This window comes from Phacochoerus africanus, chromosome 6, assembly GCF_016906955.1.
Source record: "Phacochoerus africanus isolate WHEZ1 chromosome 6, ROS_Pafr_v1, whole genome shotgun sequence".
Taxonomy (NCBI): domain Eukaryota; kingdom Metazoa; phylum Chordata; class Mammalia; order Artiodactyla; family Suidae; genus Phacochoerus; species Phacochoerus africanus.
The window spans coordinates 78,140,273-78,159,200 of record NC_062549.1 but is presented as its reverse complement, the minus strand read 5'-3'; the positions used below and the strand labels follow the sequence as shown (position 1 = coordinate 78,159,200).

At 43.5% G+C, this 18,928-nt stretch overlaps 1 protein-coding gene across 1 annotated transcript in view; it reads right to left on the bottom strand.

The window, feature by feature from the left end:
• Positions 1–18,928, bottom strand: part of LOC125128686 (suppression of tumorigenicity 18 protein-like) — a 138,760-nt gene that overhangs the window by 90,655 nt on the left and 29,177 nt on the right. The window contains exon 6 of the mRNA XM_047782868.1: positions 2,516–2,570. Within this exon, the coding sequence (XP_047638824.1) occupies positions 2,516–2,570 (55 nt within the window). The remainder of the gene's footprint in view (positions 1–2,515; positions 2,571–18,928) is intronic.

Here is an 18,928-nt window from a genome sequence, read left to right as displayed (position 1 = left end):
CTTTGAAGACAAGAGAGCGGGTGACCCAGAACAGATGGCTCTGGGTTAGCACCTTGGGTGACCCTGGGACCTTCCAGTCATGGATTGGACTTCCAAAGACCCATCTTTAGAGATTCATTGAAAACTACCTAAAATGTCTTTTAAATCAAATTTTCTTATTTCTGGGGAAATCTTCAAATTACATTTTCAATTACATTACAATCTTCTATTTACATTTTTTATTGATATTAAACAAGTATTTAAATAAAACTGGCAAAGTTTTATTACTAAATATGTCCTAAAAAAGACAAAAAAAGTCCTAAGAGGTTGTTCCATAAATTTAATTCCTGTAGGAAGAGAAGGATCTGCTTCTGCCTTGTTAATCTCAAGATACTTTTTTTTTTTTTTTTTGGTCTTTTTAGGGCCGCACTTGCGGCATGTGGAGATTCCCAGGCTAGGGGTCGAATCAGAGCTATAGCTGCCAGCCTACACCAGAGCCACAGCAACGCCAGATCTGAGCCACGTCTGTGACCTACACCACAGCTCACGGCAACGCTGGATCCTTAACCCACTGAGCAAGACCAGGGAAGGAACCCTCAACCTCATGGTTCCTAGTCAGATTTGTTTCCACTGCGCCACAATGGGAACTCCAAGATCCTTTTAAAAATAAGAGATTTGTAGGAGCAAAAGGGCTTGATTTTTCTGACATGATGAGCACAAACAAAGTTCGTGTTTACAAACACCTGCCTGCACAGGAGAAGCAGCATATTGCGAGAGGCAACAGGTGGTTGTGGAGGTGACTCATGCTGCTTGAGAAACTGCTGCTACACTTCTCAAAGAACATTTTGGCTCGATTCAAGGGTGTACACATATGTGCCACAAGGATTCAAAGTCCAAAAAGAATGGCAAACTCGAATACTCACACTTTAAAAGTGTGATAGAATTGTGTGCTCTCAGAAGTCAGAACAAGAGATATGAATAATCCAAATACAGTTGGTAGAATGCTGATATTTATGGCAGATGTGAGCTTATCCTAAATAATGATAAATCTGTTTATTTTAAACTTACATTCCTTGAAGAAGTCAGCTGCCCAAAAATCTGATATTTATAAATATTGCATTCTAAATATTGGGATATATGACGTAATTACTTGTATTTTTTTCATTTTTCAAAGTTTTACTGAAGTAGAGTTGATTTACAATGTTGTGATAATTTCTGCTATACAGCACAGTGATTCAGTTATACATGTACACACATTCATTCTTTTCCAGATTCTCTCTCTTTTTTTTTTTTTTTTGTAATTGCTTTTAAAGTAACTTACACTAAGCCCAGAAAACAGTACACTGCAAAGCTTCAGATTGGGTAGGGAAAAGTCCCACCCCTGGTATATCAAGATTCGGCGTTTAAGTTATCATGGCTAATGATAACCATGGGTGTGTTATGTATGTATGTATGTATATATGTATGTATGTATTGCTGTGCCCGGTGGCATGCAGACGTTCCCCAGGCTAGGGGTCAAAGCCAAAACACAGCAGTGACAATGCTAGATCCTTAACTGGCTGAGCCGCCGGGGAGCTCCAACCAGGGTCATATTTTAACTGGGAAAAAAAAAAATCATCCTGGAATTTTTAAAAAACCTGGGGATTCTGGAGTTTACTGAAACAGGAATTATTTGCCTTGACTACACACATAAACACAATTTACAAAAGCACTGGACTGGATTAGACACACGAACTGCAAATCTCAAAACGCTTCCTAATGACTGCATAGATGCTGCTGGGCCCCACCCTTCCTCAGCCAGGCCCACAGGAGGCGGGTGGGTGGGAACAGCTCCCCAGCTCAGCTCGCTTCCAGAGGCTGTTCAGAATGAAGGGTCACAAAAACACAGCTAATTATAATAAAAGTTATTTTCCTTAAGGGGTATTATTGCCAGTCAATCCTGTTTTCCAGATGTTGAGATCATCAAGGGCCTGTTTATATTTCAATATTACATTACCATCTGTTGGTTACAAAAAGAGAGGGATCACCGGCAAGTTAAACCTTTCAAATACTACTTTGCAGAGCTGCCGGAAATTCTCAGCAGGGACAGACCAAAAACAAACATCGTCATTTGACTTGAACTAAGTTTAGATTGGGAGCCACTAAACCGGATAACATAAACATCAAAACCTGCTTTGGCTGTAAACGGGCAATTCGGTCTTTTCCCTTGGCCGTTAGAGGCCACGCCAATAGACTGAGGTCTCCATGAAGCCTCCTTCCCTGCTCTCCTTTGCACGATGTTCAAAGCCACTAGTGGTTGCTTTTTGTAAAAAAAAAAGGCATCACATATCACTTGGACTTTTCTGAGTCCTTTAACTCCTGATTCATAGTATTTTTTTGCCTCTAGTGCCATGATCCAATGTCCTGGCTTGATCTGAAAATGGGAGCCCCAAGGAAGCTGCAATCATGGTGACTGCACATTAGGGCCTGAGCACTGGCACGCCCGCATGCCATGGTGTGGTGGGTGCAGAGCTGGGGAACCTGCTTGCTAACTCACCCTTGGCTCCTTTAGCGCGGGTGCGTAGCGTTTTATCTTCAGCCTCTGCATCCATCTGTAACGTGAACACAAAGTCCTGAGGTCATTCCTTTGACATTGACCAACATATGAAAACACGTCGTTAGACATTCTGAAGGTCATTATGAGAAACAGAGCAGGCTTCCATGCTCCTGAACGGCATCTGACTCTGAAGTGACAGGGGACGGTCCTCACAGCCCATGGTTCTGGGAACACTTCCATGGATGCTGGAACCAGAGGGAAGGGACAAGAGGGCAGGTACCCATGTCACAAGGGTCCCCTAGTGACTCGAAGAAGTCTGGCATCACAGAGATAGAAAGAAGGATCCTCTGATTAACAGTGGGTGTGGCATTAACCTCAAATGCCAAACCAAAAGGTTTCAGACTAATCTACCAAACTGGGTTCCTTTGCATTTCTGGACCCTTCCTGATACACTGCTCTCCCTAAGTCAGGAGAAATCACTCCAGTATAAAAAAGCCACTGGCAGGCAAAACCCTGCAATGGTCCCATTTTCGAATGCCACTGGCAATGCCGATCATCAGTGGCATCCAGCTACTCCCGTAACTCCAGAATAAACATTGGTTATCATCATCCAAATCTACAAGGAAAGTGAAATTTGAGTGTTGTATCTGTCTGTTTCAACTTCCCCAAAACATCGTTACTAATTACTTTAAATATAATCAAGGCAATTCTCAAAGGGAGGTAAAGACTTAAAAAGCCTGAGGTTTTTGTCCACCTGGAGATAGATTCTGACCTGACTACATCCAACCATGTCACTAGGATCCTCTAAGCGTCTTTTAGTTTAAGTCACTTTCGCACATGATCAGAAGGCATCCTTAAATAGAAAGAAGTCGCTCTGCTCGTTGAGAATCAGAGGCAGGCAGAAGGCGTGCTCCGTGGCTCCCATCCTTGAATCCTGACACTGTCGGGGATGTGATGACTGCGATGGTAATGGGAGCCGCGTCTCTGCTCTCCGAGGCTGAGTTGTGATGGAAGGCGCTGACCTGCCATAGACTTATAATAGGGGAGCAGGTGTGGCAATGATGGACTTTAATTTCCTTTAATAAACCTTTTATGTGCCACACTTTTACTGCCATTCGACGCTCTCCAAGGTCCTGCACATAATAGGTTCATTACTTTTGATTACTATAGTCTATTGAGACAAACAACTCCAGAACACACTATATATTATGTTCAGTTAAACCAATATAGACTATTTATCCATTGTGCATTTTTTCACCTGCAACACTACAGGCAAAATTAACGACAGCTCTCGTAAGCTAAAACTATTAAAACCACCAGTACCCTTTTGTCATCGTTTCATAATAAACACCACACCAATCACTGAACTGTTTTTCAAATTAGCAAACAAAAAGTGTCCGCTGCTTTTCCGAGCAGCAGTTGCTTTAGTCGAAATAAAACGGTGCCTTGCTATGAATATTTTAAAACTACACGATAAGAGAAAACAACAGTCACACTGAGGTGATTTTTTTTCTCCTGTAGATTTCCCTTCTTTTAAAACCACATAGATTTATGACAGATGTGACACTGCCTGGGATTAAAATGGTTTGCTTTACACAGGACAGTAAGCCCTGCATCCCCTCCAGGAGTCTCAGCTGCATAGAAAGGGGCTTCGCTCAGGCTAACTGCCTGCCACGTGCGCAGCGAGAACTGGATTACGAGACCAGGAGCATGAGGGTTAAAATGGGGAAAAGCAACTATTTCAGAGGGAGGTACTGCCCCCTGTCTACGTAGGATCCTGGCCCCGGGTGCCCTCAGCTCCACAGCCACTCCAGACCTACCCCCCACCCAAACACAAGTGAAGGCTGAATTCTGTGTTTTACCCAAGACCGAAACACACTTTGCCTAAAGAAAAGTTCCAAAAGCCTGTTTGCCCCTAATCTTCTTTATAACAGCTTCAGGACTCATTCATCTTTGCAGTTCAGCTGTCCAAGGACCCAACCAGCCTGCCTCCACCCAGCACTGCTGCCTCTCCATTGAGAGATGCATGAATAGTCCTGGGCTGATGCTAGGTAGTGCTTGGAGGGCCACTGTCCTCCTGCTGGTGGGGCATGTCCATCTCACACAAGCCTTGCAGGCACTGGTAACTCGTTCCTAAAGCTCAGTGTTCAGTTTAACTCGTGGGCCAAGTGGGAGGAGGAGGACAGTCTGAGGTCCCAACACAGAACCTGTCTCTTTCACCTCCTCGCTCCTGTTCACACCTGAAGAACGTAACAGTTATTAAGTTCAGGGTCGAGTGTGTCTTGCAGCTCACTGGGAATAAGAAGATCAGAAACCCAGAGTACAAGGGCTTTCCTTTTGGGGGCAGAAGGTTTTCATGCTCATGAGCAAGCTTGTTTTCTGGTAGATTGCAGCTTAGAGATTTCTGCTCCAAAACTTTCACGCCGGAGCAGAAATCTCTAAGCATTCTTTATGTGGATTATTCTCAAGGACTTTAAGAACTTGTCCATTTTACTTTGGTAAAATGGAACCTCAGATTCAGTGGGCACCACATTCCAGTGATAGTCCCTTTAAGGAGAGGCAGGTTCACCTGACTGCTTCTGCCAAGACCTGGGACCAGCAGCTGGGGAGGGGGTCGACCATGCTTTCAAGCTCTTCCCGTTAGAGGAGAGGTGCAGGGCTCCATGGGTTTCAGGACACTGATCTAACACAGGCTGCAGTCTTGAAATATTCCTACTTCCTGTTGGGAATAGTTGGTTTTTTTCTATTGGAAAAGGTGACTTGATCATCTTTGCTGCCCAAGTCCCACACGCTATTGACAAGCCTGCAACTGATTTTGTAAAACTGAAAGAACTATTTATTTTCTTAAAACAGAGCTTTGGTTTTCTAGTCCCTTTTTTTTTTTTTTGTCTCTTGTCTTTTTAGGGCCGCGCCTGTAGCATATGGAGGTTCCCAGGCTGGGGGTCTAAACAGAGCTGTTGCTGCTGGCCACAGCCACAGCAACACCAGATTCGAGCCCTGTCTGCAACCCTTGCCACAGCTCGCGGCAATGCCACATTCTTAACCCACCAAGCGAGGCCAGGGATCGAACCCACAAAGTCATGGTTCCTTGTTGGATTCGTTTCGGCTGTGCCACAACAGGAACTCCAGCTTTGGTTTTCTAAAAAGGTGTCCTTCTCCCAATTTCTTAGGGTCATCAGCTACATCCTATTGTTTATGGATGGGAACAAATAAGGTATTTTCTGACATTCTTATAATGGGTAGCTTTGACAAGCTACTCAGTAGAGATAAAATATTAAAGGCAAGTTTTGACACTCTTATTTTTCCTGAAATTAAGTTCTCTTAACCTGTTATGCATGATATGTTATGCATGATATTTATATAGAAAGGAAAGTAGTCTCGCTTGGTATCTATTTCATAATAACCAGCCTTGAAGAAAAATTGTAAAAGACTCTCTTCTACAGTTTTCTGGGGAGAGGAGTTAATAACAAAAAGAAATGGCAAAGAGGAAAAGGAACTTATAAAGAAGAAGCTGGGAGCGCCTATTGTGGCTCAGTGGGTTATGAACCTGACTAGTGTCCATGAGGATGTGGGTTCGATTCCTGGCCTCTATCAGTGGGTTAAGGATCCAACATTGCCATGAGCTATAGTGTAGGTTGCAGATGTGGCTCAAATCCCGTGTTGCTGTGGCTATGGTGTAAGCTGGCAGCTGTAGCTCCGAGTGGACCCCTAGTCTGAGAACTTCCATATACCACAGGTGTGACGCTAAAAGGAAAATTTAAAAAAGAAGATAAAGAAGCAAGCCTTGGAGGAAGGATATGTAGATAGGCAATGAAGAAGAAAAAATCCCCATAAAATAAAATTTCACTACCTAATTGAATATGCAAAGCTTTCATTTAGCATCTTCATATATTCACCGACGTAATACATACAACAGCAATTCCCTAGTTACACAGACCTGAACCCCTTTTCCTCCAGGCGCCCACATCAGGAACCATGAGCAGAACTTCCTCATCACCCAACACACAGATCTGTGCTTCTGTGGGGCTGCAGAGGGACCCCTAGAATTGCTGATTTGAGGACGATACATTCAAGGAGAAAGACCGCAAGTGTATAAACTCAATCTTGCTGACATTCATCCATGCAAATGACTGGTATGTGAGGAGATTTAGTTCCCTTTGATTTTACTTTTCATCCCAAATCCTATTTTCACCTAACAGCTAAACAAAGAAACAAAAACACCACCAACAACCTCCAAGAAAAACCTTAATCGTTTCTTAAGAACTGGGGAAAACAAACCTCTTGGTAATGTTAACTTCTCCTTTCAGCAGATCTTTGGACACTGGCTTTCTCAATATATAGTTATACGTGGTCTTGAGGTTTTGTTTTGTTTTGGGCTTTTTAGGGCCGCACCTGTGGCATATGGAGGTTCCCAGGCTAAGGGTCAAATTGGAGCTGTAGCTACCGGCCTACGCCAGAGCCACAGCAATGCGGGATCCGAGCCGCGTCTGTGACGTACACCACAGCTCACGGCAACACAGGATCCTTAACCCACTGACCGAGGCCAGGGATCGAACCTGCAACCTCGTGGTTCCTAGTCGGATTTGCTTCCGCTGTGCCATGACAGGAACTTCAACATGGTCTTGAGTTTCTTAATATTAATAGGAAAAGCTGTAGTGGTCACATTTTAAGGACACTTTCTCAAAATCTTTATACAATTAATCTTAATACTGTCCAGTGGCAGATGATTTCATGCCAGCAGCTACTTTTCATTTGAGAAATCCTTCGCACACGTTCTACGTGCAGTAGTTTCCACTTTGAACAGGACTCCACTGTGTTCCTCTCCCGGGTGCTCTGAACCGATAAGGCAGTTCTGTATGTTACGTCACATGACTCTAGTGCAATGTCCTTGTCCAGGGAAACTCACAGCAACAGTGACGGGAAGTTGTGCCTGTGGAGAGGAGGTCAGGCCTCCCCACGTGGAACGCTCTAGCCTCCGTGGATGCTTCTTTTACAAAAATCAGTGTTTTTGTTTTGTTTTGTTTTGTTTAATGACAAAGAGAAACTCAGGAAGTGGGAAAGGACTAAACCTCGAAAATGGAACAGCTAGGTGATGCCAGTGCCTTGGGATGAAACTTGGCCAGATCGGAAAACAAAGAACCCTACGCCAAGCGCCCTTCTTTTTGATGACTCTAGCCTCGTTTTGTTTCAAACACAGCTTTGGATCAGCCCAGAATGGCAGCAGAAATGTTCCCCTATTATATAAGGAAAAGATGGGGGGAACGGGCTGTGATACTGAAAGAAAAGGTGACTTACTGAGAAGCCCTGTAAGAGTGAATGTTCACGTACGTGTTTTCTCTGTTCCTACCCTCTTGTTATTTTCCTTTCATATATTTATTAGTTCCCCAGGAAGAGTCATTCAGAAAATAAACTTTGGAACATCTAAGCAGATAAAATGGGGGTTTGACATCATCCTTGATGACATATTAATACCTTTCTGAACCTTTTCCGAATCCTCTATTTAGGGCACAGGATCCCTGATTTCAACCTGCTGGGGCTCCCCATGTCTATCCGCACTGCCTTTGATTCCGCACACAACGCTGAGGAATTGAAGGATGGTACCCTTTCCACGGAGACCTCGCTCATCTCCCTAGCCCCCACCTGGCAAATGCTACTGCCACCGGGAGAAGCCCATCCGGCCCTTCCTCCATCTGGAAGGCCCCCTTCCTGAGGGCTGAGCATGCGTACATCCCCACGAGGAGGTGACTTCCAAAGGGACCCCAGAGAGGAGCAGTGGGAGCGAAGGAACTCTCAGCCCCACGGAGCCTGGGTGGCTTTGGGAGGAGGCTGGTCTGTTTTGACTCTCGCTTTCCTTTTCTGAGCTACCGCTGCTTCTGTGGCCTCGCCTTCTAACTTTGCACAACTGGCAACGTGACCAGGAACCAAAGCCATATGTCTCTGTCCTTTTGCCAAACGACTCCAGCAAATAGTTCTATTATTCCCTTAGGTAGACGACGTGTGCCAAGGATTTCTATTAGTCGCCATGCCACGGCCTCTGAGTCACAGCTTTGTGACCTAAGGGGGCAGTCGCCAGCTTGATGTTTTAGCAGACGTAAAAATTTTTTTAATATGCCCTGTTTACAGACAATCAACCCGGTGTAAGTAACACTGAAAAGGACCTTCAATTTTTTTTCTTGCTATTATTTTGAGATGCCTAAGTTGCAAAATATGTAAATGTTAGAAAACATGCTTCTTCATATAGGGATAAATTATTTCAAATAGATATTTCCCAAAAATAACCCAATGCCTTACTTTTCAGTGTTTGTAGGAATTAACTCTAGAAGTTATCTACAGTGCTTTTAAAAACATACTTTTAAGACATTTCACTTACCCTTAATCCTTAAGTAAAATAATTTCTAATGCAAATGACTTTTAAAAATAAAATCAATTTTTAAAGCAAGTTTAATGCTGAATCTTTCTTTAAGGCAAACGCGTGAACAAACAACAATCAACATGCAGAACTCATATATATGTAGACTCAGAGCACTGCACCTGTTCAGTATTTTGAAATATTAAAGTGACCATGCTTCTGACAAAAATCACAATTCTAAATTGAGCCTTAGCAATACATTTCTGTCAAAGCAAGTCCACAGAGATAAAGCCCTGTTATAGAGGAGAGCCTTTATAGAAATGCTCTGGGCTGGATTCATTTTATTTCAATATATTCTACTTTTTAACAAAGAATATTGCCTTACCTCTCTTTTTCTCCAGGAAACTTGTCCGCTAACTCGGTTTGGCCCTTCTCCGTCAGAGTGACGAAATATCTTTGCTTTAGTGAGAAAGCCTGCAATTCATTCTATTAAAATAAAAAAAAATAACGGAAAGAAAGCTTATAAGGCAGAACAACTCTATAGAAGCATGATAATAAACACTGATGTGAACAACAAACAATTGCCTATAATTGTGGTGGCCTATTATAAACAGAAAGAACATTTCACTAGTATAAAATGGGAGAAAGATGTTTATATTTTCAAGGTAAGTTGAATTAATTTTTGTTCTGATGATGATACTATATACATTAGGCCTTCAAGGTACTAGGATGATCAGAAATTGGGGGCTCTCAATGATCCTTATTGTCATTTTCCCTTTGAACCACCAGAAGGAAAAGTCGAAAGAGGTTTGGCAGGCGCCAGACTCAAGAAGTCACAGAAGACAGATTCCCCAGGCAGCTTTATTTAGGATGCTCTTGAATGAGGCCGTCCTCTAATACTACTAATGCTTTCTGCCAGCGTTTTAACCTGCTTCTCGTGGACGCAATTTGCACGTGACTTCCTGGCTTTTGGACAGAATCCACAGGCCTGCACTACCTCTATGCGGTCCCAGAGATTTCATAGAATCTGTCTTCAGGCCATTTGGCCCTGGAGAGAAAACTCTGACATTCAGTGTGACCACACTCAGCCTGATAGAGAGGGGCTCTCGCTACGGACACCATACACAGCTACTACCAGGATGTATATTATACACACACGGCCTGTATCCACACACACTTACAAGGTTTCGTCCCACAGTTCTGGTGTTCTAGGACACAAGGCACCCACCTTCCTGCAGAAGATTTCTGGTTTCCGTATTTTACCTTTTGCAGTAGATCGGAGTGCCCGGCTTTCTAACCATGGATTTCTGTGTTGCTGGAAAGCTTAGACCAGACATGAAGCAGATGCTTCTTTGACTCAAGTCCGCAAGTGCAGTTCCTGGGGAAAGGGGGACAAAACTCTCTCAAGACACAGAGCGGGTTGTCGTACAGGATGTAAGGACTGAAAAGTAGCACAGGACCCAGGAGTTCTTAGTTTGTGTTTGCTTTTTGCAACTAAAAAAAAGCTTTCTCTCCCAAAGCGTTTGGCTTCTCCTCTTTCACCCTCAGCCCACCTGCCTGTCCCCTTTGTTCGACACTCTCAAACCTAAAACAAAAGATCCTGCAAAACACTGGTGGGCAGAGCTCTTTCTAAATCCTGAAAGTAATGGCTTTTTGTCTACACCCTATCGTGTTGTGTGTTTATTAGCAATACATTTTCCATTTATTTTCTCAAAGATTGCCAATAAAGAACTGAATCACATAAGGGAGTAGCTGTAAACCCTCTGAGTTCCCTAATGTCAAGCTCATTAGCATCCGAATACGCACACAGCAGCACATCATCTGCACAATTGCAATTTTTTACTACTTTTAATAGCGTTTCTCAAAGGGCTCATTTTCAACTTTCTTCAGTGGTTAGTTGGTTCTCAGGGGAAAAGTCGCTTCCTGACGCTGGCGGCTTCCACTCCACAACCCGGCCGTTGGCTGTCAGATGCGTCAGCCCTCTGCCCTAACCCCATCTGCTGTCTCCCCCTCCCTGGGGAGGAGAGTTAAGGCAGCACAGCTGAGATCCACGCGGAGCCCTGCACAGGGGCGCCGTCGAAATGCAAGTTTAGAAATATGCTGTGGCACAGGAGGACCGGGAAGTCCAAGGGCCCAGGACGTGGATGCGCACTGTTCCTCCATCATCTACCCCACCCGCCACCCTTGATTTTTGCAAACACACTCCTGGCTGATCCCCAGAGGCATCTTCCACTGAAATCGGTTCCCTCCGTTCCCTGCTTGTATCCTGTTACTGCATCAAGGAGACAGCTTTAATATGCCCTTTTATTCACTGCCATACTTGAATCGCTTTGTCGATCTTAAACCGTGTTATACACCTTAAGATCTTACTAAATTCTTCATGGAGAAGACACATTTTGGAAGACACGAATTAACCTACGACTTGGAGCCTTTTTTTTTTTTTCTTTTTGCCTTTTCTAGGGCCGCTCCCTCAGCACATGGAGGTTCCCAGGCTAGGGGTCGAATCGGAGCTGTAGCCACCGGCCTATGCCAGAGACACAGCAACATGGGATCCGAGCCACATCTGCAACCTACACTACAGCTCATGGCAACGCCGGATCCTTAATGCACTGAGCAAGGCCAGGGATCGAACCCGCAACCTCATGGTTCCTAGTTGGATTCGTTAACCACTGAGCCACGACAGCAACTCCCGACTTGGAGTCTTGACCAGGCTCCCGACACCTGCAACAGAGTTCCCTGTACCCTCGCCTACACCTGCTGCTCCCGTGTTCATGAAACAGCAACCCTGCGAGGTAAAACTGGATGACAGCCAAGGTGCTGGGAGCCTTTGGTGTGTGCTCACGCCAGGACCTGGCTGGACCTGGCCAGGTCCTCCTTTAGTTTGTTCTCCTGGACACCAGTCTTTAGGGTGGAGCACTGACTACAAGCCTCTTTCTGGGTGAGTTCCTGCTTCTGAGAAAGGGTGGTTCTTTAAGCCTGTGAAACAAGGTGACAAATCTGCTGTGTTCTTTTAAAAATAGGATGTATCCAATTATGTTTTATTGCTGGCCGTGATGGTGGTGGGGGTGACCTGAAGTGACAGGATTCATCTGTCAACTGAGTCCTTAACAGAAAATCATGGATTTATACTGATGGTTTCCCAAAAAGCTATATTTTAAAAAATCCTCCAAACCAAACTCAAAGTTTGGTGAAAGGGCAAGTAAGTTTACTATGAAACATCACAGCACCCACAGCCCTGTGACAGAACGGCTAGTGTTGGAACGTGCTTACCGATGGACCGGGTCAGGGTGCACGCAGGCTCCTCTCACACGTTGGGAATGTTAACTCTGGCTCCAAACAGCACTTCCAGACTTGGTTTCCTACGAAGGAAAAAGAAAACAGGAGAATGTCAGCATGTTGACTTCAGCGCTGCTGTACTCAAGGCCCTGTCTCCACAATCTATAATATTTTTAATCTCCTAACCACTTTTCCAACTTCAGTATCCCCACCAATTGTTCATGTGTTGGAATGATGAAAAGAGGGGTTGCTCACTCTTGCCCCCCCCTTCTTTTTAAATGGGAAGGCAAGTCCTCTAGTGTTCTAAGTTTCCAGATTTATATTTTTATATTCATCAGCATGATGATTTAAGTGAGAGTCAAATTCCGTATAAATCTGCCCAGATAATCAAATTCTTCAGTTTTCCATTGCCATGTGGCCCCATTAAATTTCCAATGAAAATTTAAGCCCCTTATTTTGAAGTTTCTAATCAATGAGCTGTAGACTTGGTTTTTCCATCATAGCAAGAGGTTTTACATTTGGAAACTGATGCATAAAAATTACATTTGCCTACTGCCACTCAATGCCCATGTTGTCAAAGATGACTTTCTTCTTCTCAGCTTTCCAGGTTGATGTTAGGGGATATGCCTCATTGGCTGGAGCCAGTGAAGAGAAGTAGTGAGTTTCTCTTGAATGGTTTAGGCAAAGACAAATGCCTTTCTTGGCACAAGCTTTACTTTGACCATCAGCCCAGAATTAGGCTCCTGGTCACGGCTGGGGTGGAAAGAAGAGCTTCCTGAACACTGGTCCATTGGATATGTTGGATTTTGAATCATGGCCTTTTTGACCAGACTAATCCTTTGATATTAGCAACCAAATTGCTTTTCATGAGCCATTCTGAACATTTTTTGCCTTCCCCAGTGATCACTGAAGTTCAAATACAAGCAAAACTTCTTGTTGTGGAGTAGAGTTTGTCATTTTAAAACAAGAGCAGAAATAAGATTTGTCACTGTACAAAATTTCCACTGATAGATTTAACTGATTTTTTGCTGGTTTGCCTGGCTTTTTGAAATCTCTGCCCTATAGAGTCCTTCAAGGAATCTGAAGTATGGGGAGCACTCTGGAGACTCTGATCTCCTCCAGAAAATGCAAATTTTTTTTTTTTGCCTTGCAAATTGCTGCAGTCTTAGAGAGCATCACAATAACTTCTGGTTTCCACTGTGATGGATGTGAAGTCATTGTACTTGTACCAGTAGGCTTTATACTCTTTGCATCTGTCCTCCTATTACCTGTAAAAATAAAACACAGGCCTCTTTCCCTCAAACTCTGAAGCAATGCCAATAACTTCTGCAAGACCCATATTTCTCCCTGCAAGAGGATTTACCTTTCACCTGATTTAAGTAACAAAATAGCCCTCAAAGATACTTAAAGCCTTGCTGCAATTAACATAACTGCATTCAGATGCCATTCATGACTGATAATTCTAACACCTTGTGGGAAAAAAAAGTTGCATGCTGTAAACATCATAAACATATTCAAATAAGCTTAACGCAATCTGCCATGCTTATTTCTGCCTAGATCATGGACCAGCGAAATGGTTAATGCAAATGGATTTATAATTTGCTTTGGGGGGCCAGTTTCTTCTCCTTATTTATTAGCCCAGCTGATGGGGCAGATTTGATGAGGCACTTCTGGAATAATTGAGTCATCACACAAAGAAGGCTGCTAGCATTCAGAGTGGTTTTATCAGCAGCAAGCAGGCCTGATTACTGACAATTACACTCTGATCCGGTGATGGAGGAGAAAGAGCCAACGAGTGGGAAATGTCCGTGTTTCTATCCAGGAATAATTTCTACATTCATTTTACATGCTAAGTGTTTCCTATCTCTGCATAATAAACTGTAAACAGGAATCGATGGGACAATGTCCCTTAATATTTCCTGGTAATGAAGACACAAATGTACAGTGAGTGCTGATAAATATAGATGAAACAGAAGCCATTCTCCTCGTCTGTATTGTTACCTTTAAAACAAATGCACTTTTCTGGTAAAAGCATAATCATAGCTAATGCAAAAAAATGACAGAAGATTGAAACTGTCCTTGTAACTACACAGAAACTTTGTAAAAGTCCTGTTAATCACCTCTGCTTTAAAGGCGCCCGGGCTGAAGGTGAGACGGCAGGGACACATCGTGTTGCTTCTCAGTGGTCCACTGGGAAGAACTCCTTGGGCCGGACGCAGCAAAGGACACGGTGACAGTGACCGCCTTTAGCACTTGGTGCATCTCTGCGAAGCTGGCCAGAGGAGGCTCACCAGGTGGACTCCTGTTTCCTGTCCCACAGAATGTTGATGGCGGAGAACCAAGTCAGACCCAGCAGGCAGGGTGTGCTGAGCAGAGCAAGGCATGCTGTCTCCAGCGTGGCTTTCTGACCACTTGTTTATGATATGGTTTCTTAACAAAACACTATAAGCGACAATGCATCTCACAGATGCATTATTAAACCAGCTTTCCCTCTGACTCAGAACCTCGTTGGAAATGCCCAGGGAAAGGAAAAGTGCAGATATCTTAGCATGCAGCTATAGATTTCAGTGGAAAAACTTCTATTTCCTATAATAACAAGAGTTTCCTCTTTCCAAAAGCCAATCAGGTGCAAAGTTCTGCATAATGAACCTGCCTGGGTCTGTTTGCTTAATCTTTTCTCTAAAGCCCCTTCCTGGCTTCCAAAGAAATAAAAGTTATCCTCTGTTCTCCTCTGGTAACTATGGAAACTCTGTTTTATTAAACTAACCACTTAACTTCAAGGCTTATGTTGCAACTAAATGTGCTATTTTGAGTAAATCTATACTAAACAACCCTATAATGTCAAAACAGTCTTAATAAAGTTCAAACAGTACTTGTTGATTCAAAAATGAGGGTTTTTGATTATGTAAAGGGAATTTTCTCTAAGCTATTTTATTATATAGATTGTTACACAATATGCTTGTTATCCTTAGACATTTTCTATTTTCCTTGCCTGGTTTTGAAGAGGTTTTTTAGTATTTTTTTTTTCAAGAGGTCTCCTATTTTTCCCAACAGGAACAGTTTGTCTTGCATTGAAATCTTTACTGGATTCTGTAAAATTGAATTAAGATAAAAGAATAGAGTCATTTATCTTTATTGCTCACCAGGAAATATGGGATGGGAGAATCTAACGAAATTTATAAAGAAATGACCTGATTCTCAAATGTGGAGGCCAACGGATGCTGGATTTTTGCTGAATAGTTTTTGGACTGTGTTCTCACTACGGTGTTTAATTTAATAGGGATTCCATTCATATTAGTCCCGTTCTCCTAAGAACTTTACCTGTTACTGGTTCAAGATACATTTGTGGAGAGCTGATCTATGGAACTCCATGCTAGCCTGGGGCATTAAAAGATACAGAAAGCACACAGCTCTTGTCCTCACGGTACAAACCAGCCAAGTGAAGGTTCAAATACCCCATGGAAAGTATGAAAACAGAGGTGCAGGAGAGCGACGGGGTGCAGGCTGGGGTCAGCCTATAAAGCTTCCCCAAAGGATGAATCCTGAAGAATCCATCCAAAGAGAGTCAGAGCCTTTGGCTAAAATACATACATGTCCCCAAAGACCAAATGAAAAAAAAAAAAAAAAGAGTCAAAATTGTACTTGGCTTGGTTAAACAATGTGTTATAGCCTGTATTTTTGTATAGTCACACAAGGGTCAAGGAAGACTAGCTGGTCAAATTAAATAGCTAAAATTGAATGCTTAGAATTTGTTGATTTTATGTGAAACTTTTTTTTCTTTTTTCTTTTTTGCCTGCACTCATGGCATATGGACGTGCCTGCACCAGGGATTGAATCTGAGCCAGAGCTGCGACCTATGCCATAGCTGCAGCAACTCAGGATTCCTAACTCATCACTCCAGGCTGATGATCGAACCTGCGCCTCCACAGCAACCACAGCTGCTGCAGTCAGACCCTTAACCCAGTGCACCACAGCAGGAACTCCTTTTTTTATGTGAAACTTGCAAAGGAATTTTCCCTTTGGTATCAGAGCTGCAAAATCTGTCTGCTGAAATGCAATTTGTCATCCATGCTGTGGTTCAAGCGACTGTGTCACACAGGATTCTGTGTCCCAATCCTGTTTTGATGGCACTTTCTCCCTGGTTCCTGTGTCCTGCCTGGCATCATCTTGTCTTCGCTGAGCCAGTGGAGTTCACAGATGCAAGGGGCTTCCTCTTGTTGACCTTTCACTGCAATGTGGTGGCAGAGACGATGCTCTATATGTTATTACTGAATTGAATTTTAAAAAGTGAAAAATAATACTCTTTGAACGCTTGAGATATTATCTTACTAATTGCCTTCAAGACAAAACATCCCAACACAGCATCTGGGACTCTACAGATTTTGTCTGTTTTATCACCGGGCCAGTTAAGGAGAAGTTACAATTTTGTTTTCAATGTTGTCTTCCCTTATGTTAAAAAGCCAGCTCCCAAAACACAAAGGAGAGCCATCACACGGTGTAAGAGATTTCATGGTCAGACCCTTTCCCAATGTCTACTTCTATCTAATTTATATGAAAACTTACAACGCATGATTTAAATCAGGCCTTTTGCAGGAATAAAAGCCAAAGATAACACAGGAGCATTCGTGTCATTTTTCCAAATTTGGCAAGAAAACAATTTAGGAAGATCTCCAACTCACAAACTAGATCCAGTTTCCAGAGTCTACATAGCATGTTTCTTACCCCAGGTTTGTCCGTATGGCCCTGCCCTGATCATGATACATTCACATTTTATTTTAAACAACATATGTCCATTTACTGCCGACTGACGACTTTTGTATTGGAGATAAAAAATGAAACCATGAGGAAAGACAAAAGTAACCCATTTTTATCAAGATAGTAAAATGATACAGTATTTTCTAAACAAGGGGAGCTCACTTTTCCTGACCTCTTACCAAAGGAAAGCACGCCTGTGGGTACCACCACGCACTTTGTTCTTGTCCTCATCACGTGCCTGTGAGGAGATGCTGCCCATTTCACAGCGAAGAAAGGGAACAAACTCATGGGAGCGTTCCCATGAGGACCTAGAGGTCGAACCAGGTTCTGCAAGACGTGACAGCCCCCCGTTCTAAACCCCCAACGCCGCACACCCTGCAAAGGTCAGAGAAGATTTCCCCGGCATCAGGGACCTGCCCTTTGCCACAGACATGCCCTTCCTCTCACCCAAGTTCAGGGAAACACAGACATACTGACCATTCCAACAAAGCGTGCACTCGTCTATGCCTCCGGTGATACCGGCCCCGTGTTTGCAAAACTACTACTTGGAGATCACTTTCGGGGGGAGGGGTGTTGCAAGGCAGAATACAGACAGACATCTCAGAATTGGTGATATAACCATCATTAGAGTCTACAGATGCCAATTCCTAAAAACTAGGAACCAGTCTTGGTCTCCCCAGAAATTGTTCTCCTCCTTCATCAAACACGGGAAAATCTTCCCTAGATTTATACTTTCAGCTGTAAAACACGTCCCACCTGTGGGTTGGCTGACAGTCTGTATCAGTTTCCTGTGGTTGCTGTAACAAAATTCCAGAACACACGGATGGTCTCCCTGCTCTGGAGGTCCCAAGGCTGGGGTGGTCTCGTCAGGCTCACATTGTCAGACTATGCTCCTGCCTGGAGGGCCCATCTGGGCTGCTGGTGGGTCCAGTTCCTCCCTGTCTCAGAACTGAGGTCCCAGTTTCCTCGGTGGCCATCCTCAGTGTCTCGAGGCCGAGGGCACCCCGTGCCCCTTGGCCCCCTCCCCCTCCTTCAATGTCAGCAGTGGTGGATGGAGTTGAGATCTTTTCAGTGGGGCATCTTCATGATTCCACCTTTCTCTTGGTCCTGCAATGAGGTGAGTCCACCCAGATAATCTCCCCATCTTTAGATTCTTAATTTAATCACACTCCTTTTGCTCAGGAAGTTACATATTCACAGGCTTCAGGTATTAGGACATAGGCAGCTGGGGGGCTATGCTGCCCATCCTGTTCCTTAGGGACATATGTACACCCCGAAGTACTGATGCTCCTCTTATGGGACATGTGAGGTCAGAAACCAAGATGGACAGGTGTACACACTTCTCGGAAAAATAAACAATTATAACGCAAATGACCACGATGACACCAACACGAACAAAATCAGGCATCTTTGCTTGTCCCCCTAAAACCACGTTCCTTAAATCCTCAAGTCTTGGAGGCCATCAGAAAGTTAGGGCTCCTCCTCTTTGGGGGAAAGTTTATTTCTAAATATTCTTCGCTTACCTTCCCTAACGTCCACTGGATTCGAAGTGGAGACTTTCCATTGCTACTGATGACAAGCGTCGTCAGAGGAAAAACGGAAAGAAAAAGAGAAACTTAATTAAAGGGTAATTATCTGCAGCTTATTAACTACATAAAACAGTCTTTTCAAGTCATTTCCATACTGACTATGAGAGAATGGGTTAAGGCACCACCACTCTTCCAGAGTCAAACAATATTCATTTGAAAGAACGCCCCTCAACAAGAAAAACAGGTGTCTACTGCGATCCGAAAATGCCTTTTAGATCTGAGTCCTTTTGTAGACAAGTACATTTGAGAACATTTTCTGGGGACACACCTGAGAGTGAAAGTGAATTATCAATGACAGGTTTTTTTTTTTTTTTTTTTTAAAGAATCAGTGGTTTAACACTAATTTCTAATCAGATCCTACAGAAAGGAACAGCCCGCACGGCAGCTGTACTTTTCCCAGGGTTAATTACCTTTCACTGCTCTCTGCTAATGAGTCAGCTGTTC